Genomic DNA, 18,457 nt, shown 5'->3' with positions numbered 1-18,457 from the left:
GCCACAGCGAGTGTGTGAGATGCAGTCACTGCATCCTCAGACAGTTTGCAGTGTTCAGAAAATATGAAAACTGACCTCACTCTCCTGTGCAGGACAAACAAGCCCAACCGAAATACACAAAAAGCAATTTTGAATGTGAAATGTCTTTCATAGTCATAAGCTTGTTCTCGTACCCTCTGGGAAATATTCTAAGGAATAAGATGTTTTATCATAGCTTATTTGTAATTATTCTCCAGTGGGCTCAGGCCACTCAGTGTCTTTCCAGTAACTGTTGTTTATTTGCCCGACACAGTTCAGGAACTGTAGTTGCTGAGTCTCAGCATCGCTCGTAACGTCTCTGATTTCTGCACCTCAGATGACATCTGGTAACAGAAATGTGTCAACTGTCAACAGTCTGACTTCTCAGACAGTTTTGATCGATAGTATTTTTTTCTTTTCAAATCAAGGCTACTGCCTGCAGCCTGACATAAAATGACATCCCGAGTATTCACAACAGCATAAATTCTCCCGTGAAAGGTTGTGAACTAGAGTCTGAGCAGCGCTTCTCACTTCTGGATGATCAGACTTAGAAGGTTTTTTTTTTAAAATGAATTATTACTGAACTACAAGACAGGAAATATTGGTAGTATTACAGTAGTTTTGCATGTATGCTATTCATGTATATTACTAGTACTGGACTCTTTGTAACCATTAAAACCCTGAGGTGTGGCATTCTTCAGAGCAGAAAATCAGCACCTCTATGGCGTCTTTTATTTAATCCACTGCTCTCTGTCATGGTCTTGCTAAAATCTTTATCCACTTTTCAGCACAAATTGCTGATTGCTGTCAGTTCCAGCAGGGTTTTCTTGGATATGTTGCCTGGATTAAATCCCCCGACAACATTTCAGCAGGATTCTATTGTCCTCTTTATCATTTAATAGCGTCCATTTTTTGTTTTTGAGCCATTCTTTGGTGGATTTGTCCATGTTTTTAAAACTGTTATCCTAAAAAATCCTGCCAAACACATCTACTGTTAAAGAGGCCAACCATCTTTGATTTGCCTTTACAAAGCACATACAGATGCCTGCTCTTTGCCTGTTTGTTCACAACAATATGCAAAATATGGGTTTGGTTCCTGACCCAACTGCTAACCTTCACATTGACACAGGAGTCAGGAGAGCAAGCTGCACATCCTGTGGTGAAATTTGCATTAAAAGGGTCGCTCCTTGGCCGCTCCCAAATTCGCAGTTGCTTCAAACGACTTTCTTTAAAGTGTAATTATTTCAAATACTTCTGAGATTTTTTTAAAATCCTTTCCCAGACTCATAAGCATCCACAGCTTTTTCTCCAAAGACTTTTTAATTCTTGGCGTGATGACACGGCACAGACATCAATAGCAAAGAGAAGACCAAACCCAAGATCTCAGGGCTAATTAAGACAGGTTCCAGCGGTCACTCAAAATGCTAATTTTCTGTTATGTTTGAGTATATTACCATTATCAGCAGACACTGCTTCAAAAGGTGTCTGCTTGGCAGCTTGTGTAAATATTTTTCTCTGTACTTGTTTTTTTTTATGCTGTGTTGCCTGCAAGGCCATTTTCTCTTTTCTCTCTTTTAGACGTGCAGTACTCAAAACATTCAGCTGGAAGAGAATATGCAGTCCGACAGGGAGAGATATAGATTTTAGTAATATGACTGTAGGTTCTGAATAGTTTTAATTTTTATTCTTAAAATTACTGTGAGATTAACTGATTGACACATTTGTCTATTGTTTTTAAAATATGAATGTAGCAAGCGCAGTTATGTTTTTATAACCTCAAGTCAAAGGCCCTGTGTTGTTTGTGCGTTAAATAGATCCCTATAGGAAACACTAAGGCAGCGGTGGGCAACTCCAGGCCTCGAGGGCCGGTGTCCCTGCAGGTTTTAGATGTGTTTTTGAACCAACACAGCTGATTTAAATGGCTAAATTAGCTCCTCAACATGTCCTGAAGTTCTCCAGAGGCCTGGTAACACACTAATCATGTGATTCAGGTGTGTTGACCAAAGGTGAGATCTAAAACCTGCAGGACACCGGCCCTCGGGGCCTGGAATTGCCCACCCCTGCACTAAGGGATCCCTTGATCCTGACCATCCCTGAATCCCAGAGTGCTAAGCCTTGAGCAAGCATCTCATGTTGACAGCTTCATCCACATTTCATGCGGTTCCCTCCAATCTTTTCCTCTTTCCTGGGCAAAATAAACCCCTCCCGTTCAGAAACACAAGGGTTGCCAGGCAACCAAAGGGAGAGATAGGCCTCCGAGCAGAAGTGAGCGATCAGCAGTTGCTTCCCCTCAAGACCTTGCACTGATACTAAGCTAAGGATCGCGCACACACATTAAGCACACAAATACTAACACAGTAGCCTGTACATGCCTTCCACTATGGCTGAAAGCTTGTTGAAGAGTTCTTGTTCTTAGAGTTGAGTTTGCCTCAAATTGGAAAAAAACCAACAACTTGCGGAAAACAGGCTCCACTGCCTGGCTGTTAATGTCAGCTGAAATCAGTCAAACCTTCGTCCTTCTTTGAGACAATGTTTGAGTCAGTTTGTGGCCTGGGCTAAGAGTGGTGACAAGCACCAAAGACTCCTGTCCTGTTGCCTTACCCTCCAACTGTGAGATCCGAGCCGGAGTAAGTGCATCGGCGAGCGCAAGGAAAAGACACAGCTCTCACTAAAAATATTCCTACTGTGAAATATTCATCACATCATGCCAGAATATTCTTATGACTGTGGCATTTTAGCTCCCCTGTACACTTCAAGTGCACCACGGCATCTTCTCTGAGATCCAGCTTGCAGGGAGGTGCCAAGAGGCAATCTCACAGAACAGGGTCAACCAGAAAACTGCGAGGAGTTCACGGGCAGCGCTTTACTCTGAGGATCTGACCTACCTGAGAGAATGTGAAGTGACTACAGTAAGGCTGGAATAGAAAGACTGATAATATGTTAACATAAGCTTTAGTTTTACCTCACGAGCCCCAACTGTCTCTGTTCTAACCCATTTACATTTGAGCTGCAACTTTACATAAAATCTGGATTAATTTACTGTCTGCAAAGGACATCGGGGTGCTTGGGGGAGGCAATCATAGCAGGTAATAATTTTGAGCTGATTAAAAAGGTGTATGTTAAAAATCTAACTCTACACGGCCACACAGTTAGCAGCGAGAGCAGGGGAACGAGCCATTTAGCTGCTACCAAGAAGCTGGTGGAGAACAAAACAGAGCTAAAATAAGAGTCGCTGTTTGACATTTATTTTAGTGCCCGGATACTTTCTAACTTTATGATCATAGACTCCAATCCAGTCCACCAGACAGCTTTAGAAGATGTGAATTAGAGATCGAACTTTTAACTGTATTTTAACAGGTTTTACAGCTTTTCCTACAGATAAAGACCTCCACCTCTATTCCCAGTCATACTACACCAAAGTACAAGGATATTTTCTCTCAGTTAATGAAAACTTTATATTCAAAATTTACCATTACGGGACAGTCTGAGCAATAAACTACCAGAGCATTTTCTGTAACTGAACAAGTTTATGTACTTTCATTGGTGTATGGCACATGATGTGAAATGAGTTTGACATATCTGCTCTAGCCTGTTACATTACAACAGCATCCTGGCTGGCTTTCTAAATTATTGGATTCAAGCATTTATATTCCAATGAGTCTGTGATTGCCAAAGAAACCTACAACTTTATACTATATATACTATATTTTTTTTTACCTCACAGGCATTAACAGCAATCAAATGGTTTTTGCGCAAAGAATGAAGAAAACTGAATGTAGCTTCACAGCAAGCTGTTAGTGTGCACCATAAAGGATTTTATAGTGCACATTTGCTGGCTTAATTAGATATTTCAAGTGATCCCGTTTGTATATTATAAGACCTCATCTGAAGTCTTTGGCCCTGGGTTGAAAAACTTCATTTGATCCTAACATGTTTGGCCGTAAAACGGCAGCCCCGGAACAACAGGTGCAAAAACAATCCAGTAACGGACATGTGAACACACACACACACACACACACACACACACACACACACACACAGGCCCCTCTGTCCGAGCAGCCGGATAGACCGGGTGCTTTGATATGATGCCCACTGCATCCCCTATTCTACACCCCGCTCTGAAACCGCTTCTCCCTTTCGCCATCATGCCCAGCATTCCCTTTTCACGCACCCTCATTTCCTCCCCCATCTTAGGCTCCTCAGCCTTTCTTTCATTTCGCTTTGGGCCTCCCGATCTCTGAATTCATGTCCCCGCGGTCTCTTCTCTCTATCTGTCCCTAACTCGAGGCAATGAAGCAGGCGGAGGGGAAACATGTGAATATGCGGCATGGGTCTACACGAGTCTGGATGTGCGCTGGGCATCTGCGTGTGCGTGTTGCTGCTTCCCCATCTTATGACATGTGCCGTGACTCCCAACATGATCAGATCTGGTTTCCATGACTACGGATGCCCCACTTTAAAGCTGCTGCTCCAGAGTTTTTGTATCCATGCCCGTGTCAGCGTGCGCGCATATCTATCTATCCTATCCTATGCTTCGCAGCATCGGTGCCCATACGTGACGCTTTCACCTCAGCATTTCTTTTGTGAATAATAGAGGACACGAGGAGTTTTCGCGTGTGTCCCCCCCCCCCCCCCCCCCGCCCCATAATAAGGCACACTCTTCAATCTTTAATGCAGCTGAAACTACGACAAGCACACAGTCAGAGCCGGGGGGAAGTGTTCTGCAACACAGACTTCCTTACCATACCAGCGGGAGACGCAATCAGAAGGCACAGTATGGAATGATGCTAAACATGGTCCTTAACACTCCAGGAGACTTAATCTACCACATAACATTGAGAGGAGCTCTTTAATAAGATCACACTACTACACATTAGTGAGCTGGAATCTTCCCTCCATCTGAACACAGACTACAGTCTATAGTCACCCAAAGCAGCCTCGCGCTGAATCAAATGTGACACCCCACCATTTACATCGAGATCGTTCCAATACATTAGCGCACGCGGAGAGGTAAGAGGGATTACTGCAGGAAAAGTGAGCTGCCTTATTCATTCATTTTCCTGTCAATGTATGCATCAGCAAGCTGCCGATACCGTGTGGCTGAAAGAGGACTCAGAAACAAGCCCAGATTGGAGCGCGCCACGCTTAACGCATCCACTGCGTCTGCACACACCCTTGGAGATGCATCATGCGCTCACACGCGCACATACATAGAGGAAAGTCCTCCGGTGTGGGTGTTTAAAATCAAAACAAATGCTGATGAGTCATCTTTCTGTGAGGCTCGCCAGTGTTCTGCCGCTGGAGTAGTCCTTCTACAGCAGCGGGAGATACAGTATGGTCTGCTATAGCTGTGTCAGGTTTTCTGGCTGGGGCTGCAGAATATCGTGTTTCCGTTCATATAAAAGGAAAGGGCTGTGGAGGAAAAGGAAAAGAAGAAGACACCGTCCCACACAGAAGAGCAGAGCTTGTGTGGTTGTTGTTGTGCTGGTAAGGGATGGATTCCCAAAAATGTAGACGGGTATCCGCTGATTGATGCCCAAATCATCACCCACGCTCACGGATCACTTAAATGGCTCATTTTGTTCCAAGAGCTACAGCTTCTGGCTGCTTTTTGCACACTCACACAGCTGACAAAATATTCGAAGTCATGGATATTATTCTTTTTTTTTCTTTTTTTTTACTGACTTTTCTTTCAATAGTTTTCAGACTTTTGCACGATTCTTGCACTGGTTCATAACATGTTTGAATGTGTTTGTTATTTCTCTCTTTCATCAAATGACAGTAAACACATTTTACAGGCACAGCATTTACACCATGAAAAAGGGAGATAATTTTGGCTTCTTCATGCGGGGAAAATATCAGTTTATCTTAATGTTTGTTGTCGGCACCCACGTGTTTGCTAAGTGTTTGCAAAAGCAAAGGGGGGGGGGGGGGTTGCTGAAGTACTTCTTCTTAAGAGAAGGTCTCAGAGTCACTGCTCTGCTAAAATGGTACAAGAGTACTTAGATCGGCGTGAGAGAGACGGGGTGCTCCCCAGCAAAGAGGCCAAATTGGAACCTACATAAACGGACAGATTAGCACTAGCTTTTCACATTTTACTTTGTTCACGCGAAAATAAGATGCCTTCCACTGGTCTGTTATAAATCCCTGCAGGGGAAAAAAACAAGGGGGAAGGAGCTTCACAAGAACAGGGATGACACTGTGAGATGCTGGCAAACATCTATGAAAACGAGCCTCCGAGCTTCATGTGAAAGAGGCCGGGATGTGGCTTGTTTTATGTGACCAAGATGAAACAGTTCTCCTTCAAAGGGTTGGATGCAAATGTGGACATATTTCTTTGCTTGTCCTTCACTGAACATAAAGTTGTTGTTTTTTTATAAACAGTGCTTTAAGACGTCTAGGATTTGCATGTAACAAAACGTGAAAAATCGTGAAGCACGATCATTTGTACTCATTATCGAGCAGGTGGATTTGAATCGTGGCACTGAGTTTCTTTCCTCGTTTTTTTCTTTTCCACACTGAGAGCTTTTAAACTGCAGTGGGATGCGATGGCTTAATGACGATCACAACATGACAGTGGAAATTAGACCCACCAGCTCAACAGTTATGTTCTGTTTTTCAGGGTTTTTTTCTTGCTGATCAAATGGAACCTGGGCTACATGTGGAGAGAGGGTTTGTTTACACTGGAGAAACTGCAAATAAGGTGGACATCACTTTTTTGTTGGCACTGGCTCTGTAAAAGGGGGTAAAAGCTCTGATCACTTGCTTCTCGACATCTTGTGAGCAAATGTTTCTTTTTATTTTGTGTTCTGTTTCTGTTCTCCAAGTTGCGATATCTATTCACGATTTGGCCTGCCCCCATGTAATCTCACATAAAACAAACAAACAAACAAAAACATTAAAAGAAATCCGCTCAGCCTCTCTTAATATGCAGTGCCGAATGAGCACTCCACGGATCAGAGCATGAAGCTGGAGCTCCACTGGCTGAGGCCGAGGAGAAAGAGAGAGGTAGAGGTAGAGGGGAGCATAAAAACCTGGAACAACGTCGTAATCACTTTAATGTAACGCATCCCAAAATAATCCCTTTCCGCGTACTCAGATGGTGTGTTGGCTATACCTTGACTCTCCAACCCAAGAGATCACCGCTTGGCCGTCACACGAGGAAAGTAGTGGTCCCAAAAAGCCACACAGGGACTTGGGGATCGAGCACATCTCTACATTAAATACCAAACCTGGCCACTGCATATATAATTCAAACACACACTCGCAAAGTATCTGTTACACTCCTGTAACAGTCTGAGTCATCAAACAAGGAGCGATTAAGTCATCCTCTTAAGTAAGGGGTTGCGGACACCCTCCCTTTCCATTTCTATTGTCTGTCAATAGGCCTACCACAGTTTCTCTCACAGCTTCTGTAGATGACCATGTGTGTGAGAACACCACCTACCACCGCCACCAAACACACACACACACACACACACACACACACACACACACACACACACACACACACACACACACACACACACACACGCACGATTAGGGATTACTCATTCATACTGTCGCTTTGAAGGGACTTAACTCGTGCCAGCAAAGCGAGCAGCAGGGGGAAAAAAGCAAAAAAAAAAAAAAAAAAAAGCGAGTGTGATCGCTGCGTTTGCCTTATATGGCAGGCGGCATTGCGCTGTCCACGGTGCTGAAACGGGCTGGCGTGAGCCACTGGAGGGGGCGGGGGCGGGGGGGGGGGTGCATGCAGCTAACTACATTAATCACACACGCACGGTTGGCACGCGCACACATGCACGGCGAGAGGTGACATGGGTTTGATAAGGGCATGTGCCAGTGAGCGGAGATGACATATCTTCAGCATTCATTGATGAGAGAGATGCCGCCGCCGCTGCCATATATGGCTGGGCTTGCAGGAGATGCGCTCTCAAGCAAGCCAGATGACAGAAGCCTGAAGTCCCCGCTTCTTAATGGGGGGGGGGGGAATCCATGCTCGAACGCATTTCGGTCCACTTTAGTGACTTTAATCAGTCTCCGAGTGGTCTGGCGCAGGGTACAGGTTTGGACAAGGAGAACACACATGCACAGAGCGTGGCCCTCTGCTACTCATCACCACCACCATCATCATCACCATCCTCATCATCATTATCGTTATCGTCGGTCTAACCACAAGCAGCATGAAAACGTTAGAGCATGGTGCAACAGGGAGAAAAAAAGAAAGAGAAAAGGGGGATGGGGGTGATGGTGGTGGGGTATCCAACATTACCTTTCATCCAGTCCAGCACCTGCTTTGGTGTCCATTTACTTATAGGTTCCATAACCAAAGCCATGGTGTCACAGTCTATCCGAGATGAACGGCGCACAGCTCAATGCGGGCGACATAAAACGACTTGTCAGTCACATCTGGAAACACGGAGCGGAGTGGCTAAATCTGAGGGGAAACCAGACGTGGTCGGGTTTATTCTCTCCATCGGAGCATGGCCGCCTGCAGAAAACGGTGAACTGGATGCGGTGGTGCAATCCACACGCGCACACACGGACACGCACACACACGCTTTTCTCCTCTTCTCTCTTCGCTTCTCCCTCTCCCTCCCTCCTCTCGTTCCCTCGCTCTCTCACTCTCTCGCTCTCTTTCTCGTGCCTTCCCGCCAGCCAGCAGCCCCGCGCTCTGTGAGAAGTGGATTCGGTGGGCGCACAGGGGATGGAGCGACCCCTCCCCTCCCTTCCTTCTCCTCTCCTCTTTTTTCCCCCTCCAGCCCGCCTCGCTGCAGCATCACTAGGGCCACCACTCATAATACAGACCAGGGAATGGTGCAACGCACACCATATAGGGAGGATCTCTCTCGGTCTCCCTCCCTCCTTGCCTTACATACACATGTACATATACACAATGTGGGAGGGGTGTCTGGGGGTTGGGGTAATGCAAACAGTAAATAAACAGCAGACTATGTAGCAGCAACACCCTGATAAATAATATATGAAATGCAGTAGGTTCTACTGAATACAAGAGACGGTATAAGTAGGGCACTTGTGGAAATTTTCAGAAATGATCATTAATTATGTTTTTTTTTCTTCCCAGCAAAGAAAGAATTCGTCAGCGCTGCTTTGCAATACCACGTCTGCGCGTCAGCAGCTCGTGCCGCATCACATGGCAAGCAGGTGTAAGATTTTTCTTCTTCTCCTCCTCCTTTTTTTAAAGTTCAGTCTGTGAGGAAATCAGCATCAACTTTGTCAGGCGTTGCTGCTCGCTGTGTGGACCCTAGCTGGGAGGAACAGCGCCCCCTGCTGCGTACCTGGGAACCAGGTGACGTCATGGATTACAGCAGCGCCCGCTTCCACACACATCCACACCACCAACTTCCACTCACGATAGATACCGTTTCAGGTCATCGTTTAGGAATGAGAGACATCTTTATTGAGAGAATTAATTAATTAATTCGGCAGAATTAAAAAAAAATTAGCAACAGTACAAAGTGCTTACGTGACCCTTCTTAGTGGCAGTTTATATTAATAATGACTCTAGAAGTCATCTAAATTAAAACGAGATTCAATTATTGTTTTATAATATTTGCAATTGACAGGCAAGTCTTTGTTTCATTGTCATAGATTCAAAGTAAAACAAACATCAAATATCAGTTTCTCATACAGAAAAATCTCTATTATAGAGGTATCTTACAATAAAAGCACCTTGAGGTGACTGCTGCTGTGATTCGTTTATGTCCAAAAATGGTAATTGAATAGAAATCAGCACCTATTTTTTTATAGCACCGAGTCTCCGTGTTGATTGTTAGTGTTACCTATAAACTCCTTGGCTGTAACAGGTACTGAAAATCAGCTACGTTGTGGACCTTGCTGAGAGTGCATCCAAACTTATGTTAGATGAGGTGCTTAAACTTTATTACTATAAACAGTAATTCAGTTCACATATATATGTTTTGTATCTTCATTATCATAACAAATTCATATAATGAAAACATATGTGCATATTTACACCATCTTAAAGTTTTATAAGTGTAGATTTTACATCTCCAAAAGCAAATTCTAATATTCAGCGAAACGTATAATAACTCATGAAGACCTTAGCCAGAACTCTAAACACATCTGCAATCAAACAAAGTGTGCGTGGGGGGGTTGTTGTGTTATTTTTTTGCAGCCTGTAGTGAAACAGTTCCTCCTTGTGCAGTGCTGTAGAGGGCAGTTTAAGTAAGAGATATCCAGGTGAAGAGAAAACGAGGCATTCCCCACCCAAACTTTCCACTGCTTCCATGTCTGTGACCTCCTCCTTCCAGCAGTCCTGTGAACAAAGTCAATGGTGGGCGGGACTACGGTGCTCAGTTTTCAGCCTGTTCCGAACGTGACAGCGATGATCTCGAGCTCCCATTGGCTCCTGTCTGCAAATACGTCACAATCATGATTAGAATTGATGATCGGACGTTCTGATTTCATTGTCTAGCAAAGGGGACTGGTGAAGAAATCTGCTGAATTTGAGCGTTCGTCTGATTTTAACATCAAAAATGGTATGTAGGGACGTGATTTTTCCTTTTTGCTTCAGGGTACCCCAGAACGCTTTGTAGCCTGGCATCCGCTCGAAGCCAGGGTCAGTGAGAATGATCCTGCCGCGGTCGGGAAATCACAGATTTGAAGGAAAAGTTTAGCTGCAGCTATCCATTGGGAGAGCTATGCTAATGCTAGCTAACGTTGGCTGGCTCAGACATGGCCGCTCGGGCCTGCAAGCTAACGTAGGCTGTCTGTGTTGCCATTGTGACAAAGCGGTTCTTACCCGGTCAGTTTACTGTGCGGGTTTTCGACCGTAAAGTTATGGCACGAGCCTCCCGTGCGGTAAATCCGCGCCGGAATCCGCCGTTTCCTGACGTGCCCACAATTTGTTTGCTAATTCTCTCCTTAATGTTTCCATATTGACTGTAGCCATGCGCAGTCAGCCTTTCAAAATAAACCTGCCGCCTGCTTATTGGTCGCACAACATTCCCGTATGTGACTTTTGTTTCAAACAAAACATTTCCCAGCTCTGCTTTAAAACTTGTTCGCCTTTGTTTTCCCAGCTCTGTGAAAGTCCGCGTGGGTTTTTTTTACGCTAATTTGGCTACCGCTGTTTTCTTCCTCACGACCCCGTCCTAACGCAGGACAGCACTGCTACGAAACTTGCACACATTTAAAAGTCTCACATTTAACTCAGCCATGTTAATAAATCAGTTTGTAACAAATGGACAAGGTTACCTGTGTGCCACTTCATTACTCATGACGGTGTGTACAATTAAATTGAAGGCTGAATGGCTCTAACAATTACCAGGAGTTTCAACAGGACCATTTGTTTTGTTTTTGCCAAAAGTCAGGCATAACGTTATCATTTATAAGTATGTAATTATGAATTTTGGATTTATTAAAGTACTCTTAGTGGTTTTCATTTGACAAAACAAGTACTTGTTTTGATTAGTATTTTGAGTATTTTAACTGCACTAAAATTACGCAGCTGCTCAAATGACTGAGTACTGTTATGCTATTATAGTACTGGACTATTATAACTTTTATGCCCTGTGCCCTCTTTCCTTTGCATTCTGCTTTCAAGGAGCCAGACTGTCTTTTAATTTTGCAGTTATCCGAGAAATAGTTCTGCAAGATTTTCAATGTTTTTCTTTTGAAATTGTTTATTTTTTTCACTCTTTTCCAATCCAGTTGGTGCACCTGAGCATTTTCAGAGAGATGCTGTTTTTGTTTGTTTGTTTGGTTGTTTAAACCACTTGACTATGACTCATTCAAGCATAAAAAAGGCTCTTAACTCAATGGATGAACCGGTTTCATATCTACACATAACAATTTAGCAAAGAACTGTTTTTAAATTGTTAAAATGTTATTTGTTACTAGCAGTCTGTTGCAGAATCACATAATTTGTTGTTATTTCTTTAATTTAATTCACAAAAAAATCCCAAACATAACAGAGTTTGACAGGTGATTGCTAACGAGAGGTTAGTTGACAACTTGGCATATCTTGGTGTGGTGTGCAGTGTATCCAAAAAACAAAAACAAATGTGAGGAAATTGGACAAGTAGAGGTTGAAAAAAATGATGAAAAAGCCTAACACAGGACCTGTGAAATGCATCTGACCTTCAGCTGAATCATCTGTTGTTCAGAGAAGCCTCATTAGAAATGGTCTCAGTCGTAGGTAAGGAAGGAAAACAAGGAGAAAGAGGGAGAGCAAGAACTGGACTGAAAATCAGTGGCAACAGGTCTGATGGAGTGCCAAATCCAAATTTGAAATTTCTGGTTCAGTTATGAGAGAGAGGTATGACAGCGAGGATTTATAGCCATCTGTAAAATACAATGGAGGCTCTGTCATGGTTTGGTGCTGCATTTCAGTTGGTGGTGTTGTCATGCATGGAAGCTGTCTGACTGTCAACAGCTTCATTTTTCAGTATGGCAATGATCCCAAAACAAACTGCCAATGCGATAAAAGCATACCTGGATAGAAAAACACTATCAGTCATGGATTGTCCTCCCCAGAGCCCAGACCTCAACATTATTAGAGCACTGTGGGATGGTCTTGACAGAACAGAACAAAAAGCAGCCAACAAGCAAAGAATAGGTTTGAATGCCCTTCAGGAAGCCTGGAAAACTATTCCTTAAGACTACCTGAAGAAATGACAAGAAAGTTTGGCTCAGGGAGTCCAGGCTGTGCTGAATAATGAAGGTGGTTGCACCAAGTATTGGCTTTAAAGCTGTACCTCTGTCTTTGCCTTATATACTGTATTTATATAGTTATATAAGGTGAACCATATGTGTTTCAGTTAATCACTGCACTTATTTCCTATTTTCCGAGCAAAATATAAAGAAACGAGTGGTGGCTCAAGACTTTTTTGTTACGTATATAGGTGTGTGTGATAAAAGTGATTTCATTTCTGGGGCTTTTTTTGTCAATCCACACTGCTAAATGGAGTAATGTTTTTTTTTCCTTTTCTTTTACTATTTATACTCTTTGTTTACACTTTGCAAGAAGGTGTTGTCTGCTTTGCTTTCTCCTCAGCCACACTACCCAGCGGCACGTCGGGTACACTGAGACAAAATGGGCACAAACAAAATAGTGCAAATGTAGAAATACGGAGGTTTCGCTTTGATCTGCATGGCTGCCCCGTTCCCCTCCAGCAGTAGAATGGATGCGTGGCCACAAAGGCGTGGCCTGCAGACGGTGAGTACATCAAGAGTTTCTGTTGGTTTTAGCCAAAGAAAGAAAATTCCATAATTAAATAATTAAAATTTCCGCGAGCTGGGACTTAGTAGTAGTAATTATCTTTCCTTTTCCCCTAAGATGAACCTGCGGTCAGTATTTACGGCTGAGCAGCAGAGGATCCTGGAACGTTACTATGAGAATGGGATGACCAATCAGAGCAAGTCTTGCTTCCAGCTAATACTGCAGTGTGCTCAGGAGGCCAAATTGGACTTCAGTGTTGTCCGGGTAGGCCCATAAAATGTGCTTGTGCGTGTGAACGAGCAGTAGGGAACCCTTTGCTATGATTTATGCTCTGTTTCGTTTTTATTAAGGAATGTTCATGTAATGCCGCAGCAGGTAATCAAGGCAGTGAGTCAGATCTATACTATGCGAGCTCTTCATCTAGTGTAGAGTCATGAGTTATTGCCCTCACTTAGCAGAATTAGTTCCCCTAATGTTTTGCAGAATGCTTTTTTAAGTGATGTTACTGAGCTGATTGCTCTCTCCCTGCAGACATGGGTTGGCAACAAAAGGCGTAAGCTCGCCTCCAAGGTTCCCCAGAATGGAGGGGTGTCTCATTCCTTATCTAGTCATGGACTAGCTGGGGGAATGCTCTCCAATCACACATTGGCCGGAGGTGCTTTGTCCAATCACAGCCTAGCAGTAGGAGCGCTGCTTCCTGCTGACATGACTGCAGCGCGGAGCATCCAGAACCGCGTGCACCTTCTCCCTCCATCCTCGTCCTTCCCTTCTGTGTCGTCGACACCTTCCCCGCCCTCATCTTCCTCACCCCTAAGCAGTGGAAGCAACAACAACAATGATGTAATACTAACAGGGATCTACTCTCTGAACCCTGGCCCTCAGTCCCGACCGAGAGCCGCGGCCCCACCGCCTCAGTCAGACTCTGACCTCTCTGCGCACACATCCTCATCTCTGATGAACCAGGTGCTGCAGATCAGGAACAGTTCCTCCTCCTCCTCACCCGTCCACTCCAAGTTAGTGTCACTTTCTCAGAATCTCCCATCCCTCACTTCTGCCTCAGGGCCTTTAGTCTACACTGCAGTCAGAAAAGGCGCTTTATCCCTTGGGGAGGGGGGGGTAAGCGCAGGAGCAGGGGTAGTACCTCACAGCTGGACTAGACAATACGGTACAGCGCAAATTCGCCCTTGGTCCTCTTCCTCACAATCCCAGACTCAGCTTCAGCCCAGACCTCACTCCAACCCACAACCTCAGCCGCCTGCTCCGCAGAAAACTCGGGTCTCCTTGCCAGTTCACAACGCCGGCCCCTCCTCTGATCACACACCTCGTATTCAGCAGGTTTTCACCTTGTCAGAAAAGGGCGACAGGGACCGCCTCAGACCCGGACCAAAATCAGCTCGTAAAAGCCAGGAAACCCACAGGTCAGCACCTCTGGACACCAGTCATAACTTCTCCATTGCCATGGAAACTGGAGATGAAGAAGATGAGTGGCAAAGGGAAGAAGAGTTGGCAAATATGGCCGCTCAAACACACATCCACAGGGAGCAGACGTCAGCCAGCCCAATCGGGGCCGAAGTGTCTGTCGTGCGAGGAAACCACACACCTCCGATGACGAGCTCCAGACCCGCATTGCTTCAGGGCAGCTACTCCCTCACAGCACAGACCTCACTTACAGGGGAATCCAGCTCACAAGTAGGAGCGGTTTTATTGCTGGTACATTCGTCCCTTTAAGTGAGTTGACAGATTTAACCTGCGTGTCTTTGTGTGCAGACTGCAGTTGGTGTATCTGCTGCCCCCTGGGTTATTAGCAACTCCAGAAAGAGAACAGTAAGTGCTCTAAAGCACCACATTTATGCACGCATGTAGCATGCTGGAAATAAGTAATACAATTATAGATGCGAGACATGTAGTCAGACAGGTGTTTGTGTTTTCAGCTGCAGGATCGGACCCAGTTCAGTGATGGGGATCTTATCCAGCTAAAGCGCTACTGGGACCGAGGCATGACCAGCCTGGGCTCAGTGTGCAGGGAGAAGATCAGCGCTGCAGCAAACCAACTCAATGTAGACACTGAAATAGTCAAGGTAGCCAACTCAACAAGAAAGAAATAGCTTAATGTATTCTAGGTTTGGAAGAATCAAAAAAGAGACATGGCATTGCATACGCTACAAAACAAATGGTAAAGCTTTGGGTCTTCAGTTGTTCACTTATTTATGACATTTAGTGGAAACAGGACTATTTAACTTGTCTGAGCTCTTGAGGGCTGTTAGAAAGGAGAAAAGAACAACTTTTCTGGGTCAGGCTTTCTAACTTACTTGCACAATGTTGTGTAAAAGTCATGCTGTTATATATCAGGGCCACAGCAGGAATGCTGGTAGACTAAATATAGTCTCTAAGTCCTGACACACACACATGACCCTGTGCCATCTCACTTACAAGGATATTTATTGCAAGGAATAAAACTTTTGCCTTCAGAGTTACAGTAAATTAGGACTATCTTCAGATCACTGCAAAATAATTTCCTTGCTGCAACTGGTGCAGTTCACCATCTGACCTTGCCTTCTGACTTTGGTGATTGGATGAATCAGTGTTAGAGAATCTTGTTACAGATCAAAGAGGCAGTCCATTTGTTTAATAAGCGCACTCATAGAAAATCCGGGTATGGAAATATACCGGACACCTGCTGATACTTATCCCGGTCTCCCATTTGTTCTCACATGATTTACAGACATGGATCAGTAACAGACGGAGGAAGTACCGTCTGATGGGTATTGAAATCCCTCCACCCAAAGGTGGGCCTGCTGTATTCACAACCTCATCGCCAGGAAACCAATCGCCAGTGTCCCTCAGCCCTAACGAGGAGCGCCTCAGAACCCCTGAAATCGGAGATGACATGAACGATGGCGGCTCTGTGTGCCTGTCTGAGGGTGAGGCCGCTGATGCCGTCCGCACATTAACACATCCTGTGTACAAACCGTGCATCCCGGCATTTACGCAGTATCTATCTCAAACCTAGATGGCACCATCGATTCACAACACAGGGATGGAGAGGATGGAAACGATCTGTCCAATGCTGCTCCAATGGCCAATAATGTGGTACTTTATGAGTTCTTCTTTATATTAGAGCCTCATTAGCTTTTGTGATTTGTAGAATTCATATTAACATGTAATGATATGAGTTTAGCAATTAGGCTGAGAGTTGTCTGCTAAAACTGAAGCTAGTTTGGTTGACAGCAACTATAATTCACTGCAGTATTAAAGGGGATGCTTGGAGTGCAGTCTGTTTACCAGAAAGACTAAACCGCTAACTCCTTATAATGTGTTTCAGTACAAGCTTTAAAAATGTTGGAGATCTTAACATGCAAGTCTGTGGATGTCAACTCACTTTTAGAAACAGCCTCAGGTCTCCATTAAAGGAACTGCACATAGCAGTGGCTACATTTTTCTGAGTCTTCAAGGTTGCCACCCGGTGACTCGCAAACTTACATCACAATGTGCAATGTGCTTAGTCAGCCTTTTTTCAAAGGGGACTTTTCAACATTATAGTAGAGCTAATATTATGTTCATACATTAAGCTTTAGAGGATTTTAATTAGTACCCAGGAGAAATGTAGCAGTGTATAAAATCAAAAGCAACCTAGTGACAAATACAATGCTTACGAATACATTTCTTGACCAATCGCAGGCACATTTTTTTTATCTTAGCTTGTTGTGATTAAAGGGTCACCATGTAGCCAATAATTGTATTTATTTTTCTCTGCCTCAGCTCATTTTTCTAAATAATAGTTCTAGAGCACTGATTAAGATGACTGTTGGGTTATTAGGTTTTAAATGAATTAGTTTTAAATAATTGTAAAAGCCTTTTCATTCTCATTCTCTGGATTATTTATTGACGAGGATGATGGTGATGTATTGTTTACTTAATTGAGGAGAGGCTTCATGTAATGTGTATAAGGGTATAATTATCACCGAAACTGTTGGAAATCATTTTTCTTTGCTCGTTTCCAGAGTTTAAAGTGATTTGATGTCTGTGTTTTTTAACAGAAGATCGAAGTGATCGATGAGGACGAGGAAGCCGATGAGGATGAATTAGTGGCTTCGGACCTTGAGCAAATGCAGAACCTGCTGGAGTTCAAGGTGAAAACACCCACACAGACTGTGACACATTCACAAAGCATTGCTCACGGTGCTGTAAAAGCGGCAAAGATAAAATGCACGATGGTAAATGTGCTGTAACCTGAATTAGCATTATTTTAAATTCTGAATGGATTCTTTGCCTTGTTTGGATCCTTCTGTTTCAGCATGAGGAAGTCCAGTTCTTGGAGAATGAGCTAGAGAACCAAAAACAAAAGTACCAGGATCTTGCAAGCTTCACAAAAAGCCTGCTCAGTGCTGTGAGGAACAATGACCTGGAGAGGCAGCAGGTATGTTCGCAGTCTTGTTTATATGTTAAATGAGAAAAGCTTATTATCAGTGTCTAAGCTGAGTTGTGCCGTGCATGTTTAGGAACTCATGGCCAGTCTACCTCAGCCTTCAGACCAGGAATGGGACATGACCGTGGACAGAGGAGCCCAGTCTCCTGCTGAGTCAGCAGATGAATCCTCCAACCACAGTAACCCCCAGGCAGCCTGCGCGAGCTTCAGAGACCCTCAGCTGGCCCAGGCAAACGAAGTCCCGCTGGTCACCATGATCAAAGATGATACTGATGTTGCCGAGCCCTCTGCATCAGAGGAGCAAATGCAGGAAGCAGAAGCAGAACCAGAGTGACACAGACACACTTATAGAGATGTTTCCTCACTCCAAAAAGAGGCTTATTTCAAACTATAGAGACTGTAGTGTCTAACAATTACAAAAACACTCTTGGAAAAGTCACACTCCACGCCCAGTGCCTGTGGATTGACGCTTCACTTATGACTGTTGGGCTTTTTTACTGCATATCATTCGCCTTGAGAGAACAATAAATGACCTCTAACTTAACTTTGTCTCGTGTTTTGTTTTTCTCATGTATTACTGAGTATGAGTAGGAAATTATGTAGGAATTTAAGCTGTAAAAATACAACTTCTTAAAAACATTAACAAACTTGTAACTGCAATGATCGCAGCTGCATACACACACACTGCTACTGGAGCGCCATCAGTATGAGTTCAGTTAATCAACTTCAGTGCATCCAGAATGCTGCAGTGAAAGTACTGACGGGGACTCCAAGCATACAGGCTTGAATAATCAGGCCCCATCTAT

General features: G+C 44.1%; 2 protein-coding genes and 1 long non-coding RNA gene across 6 annotated transcripts in view; 1 reads left to right on the top strand and 2 right to left on the bottom strand.

Annotated features, from left to right (window-relative positions):
- Nucleotides 1–8,772, bottom strand: part of LOC146581977 (connector enhancer of kinase suppressor of ras 2) — a 67,308-nt gene extending 58,536 nt beyond the window's left edge. For all 3 annotated transcript variants that reach the window (XR_014894156.1, XM_085289083.1, XM_085289076.1), the window contains exon 1: nt 8,291–8,772. Coding sequence is in view for 2 of the 3 variants with exons in the window: in XM_085289083.1 (XP_085145209.1) it covers nt 8,291–8,354 (64 nt within the window). In the remaining variant the exon portion in view is untranslated. The remainder of the gene's footprint in view (nt 1–8,290) is intronic.
- A 641-nt stretch (nt 8,773–9,413) lies between these two features.
- LOC146581976 (uncharacterized) lies at nt 9,414–11,477 on the bottom strand. The gene is made up of 2 exons (XR_014894152.1): nt 10,805–11,477; nt 9,414–10,415 (listed from the first exon to the last, which is right to left on the bottom strand). It is a non-coding gene; the product is annotated as an uncharacterized LOC146581976 (long non-coding RNA).
- On the top strand, nt 10,382–18,191 carry hdx (highly divergent homeobox). 2 transcript variants are annotated; one of them, XM_085289048.1, is made up of 11 exons: nt 10,382–10,541; nt 13,061–13,222; nt 13,343–13,489; nt 13,757–14,914; nt 14,993–15,049; nt 15,157–15,303; nt 15,948–16,146; nt 16,236–16,315; nt 17,263–17,355; nt 17,520–17,642; nt 17,725–18,191. In XM_085289048.1, exons 2-11 carry the CDS (start codon nt 13,157–13,159, stop codon nt 17,983–17,985), a joined length of 2,331 nt encoding a protein of 776 aa, XP_085145174.1. In that variant the 5' UTR covers nt 10,382–10,541; nt 13,061–13,156; the 3' UTR covers nt 17,986–18,191. The 2 variants fall into 2 exon arrangements, with proteins under 2 accessions (XP_085145174.1, XP_085145182.1); XM_085289056.1 differs by lacking the exon at nt 10,382–10,541 and having other exon boundaries at nt 10,873–13,222.
- The last annotated feature ends 266 nt before the right edge of the window (nt 18,192–18,457 follow it).

This window comes from Mchenga conophoros, linkage group LG2, assembly GCF_057382185.1.
Source record: "Mchenga conophoros isolate Kocher_MC1m ecotype Shallow Benthic linkage group LG2, M_conophoros_male_GT1.1, whole genome shotgun sequence".
NCBI lineage: Eukaryota > Metazoa > Chordata > Actinopteri > Cichliformes > Cichlidae > Mchenga > Mchenga conophoros.
The sequence above is the reverse complement of the archived record's forward strand: the minus strand, read 5'-3'. Positions and strand labels throughout refer to the sequence as shown.

Bases quoted from the DNA above. Each gene is read 5' to 3' on its own strand.
- hdx (XM_085289048.1), top strand. From the start codon at position 13,157: ATGGCTGCCCCGTTCCCCTCCAGCAGTAGAATGGATGCGTGGCCACAA. The intron at 14,915-14,992 runs GTAGGAGCGGTT...CTTTGTGTGCAG, and splicing joins CAGGGGAATCCAGCTCACAA to ACTGCAGTTGGTGTATCTGC. The intron at 16,147-16,235 runs GTGAGGCCGCTG...TCTCAAACCTAG, and splicing joins CTCTGTGTGCCTGTCTGAGG to ATGGCACCATCGATTCACAA.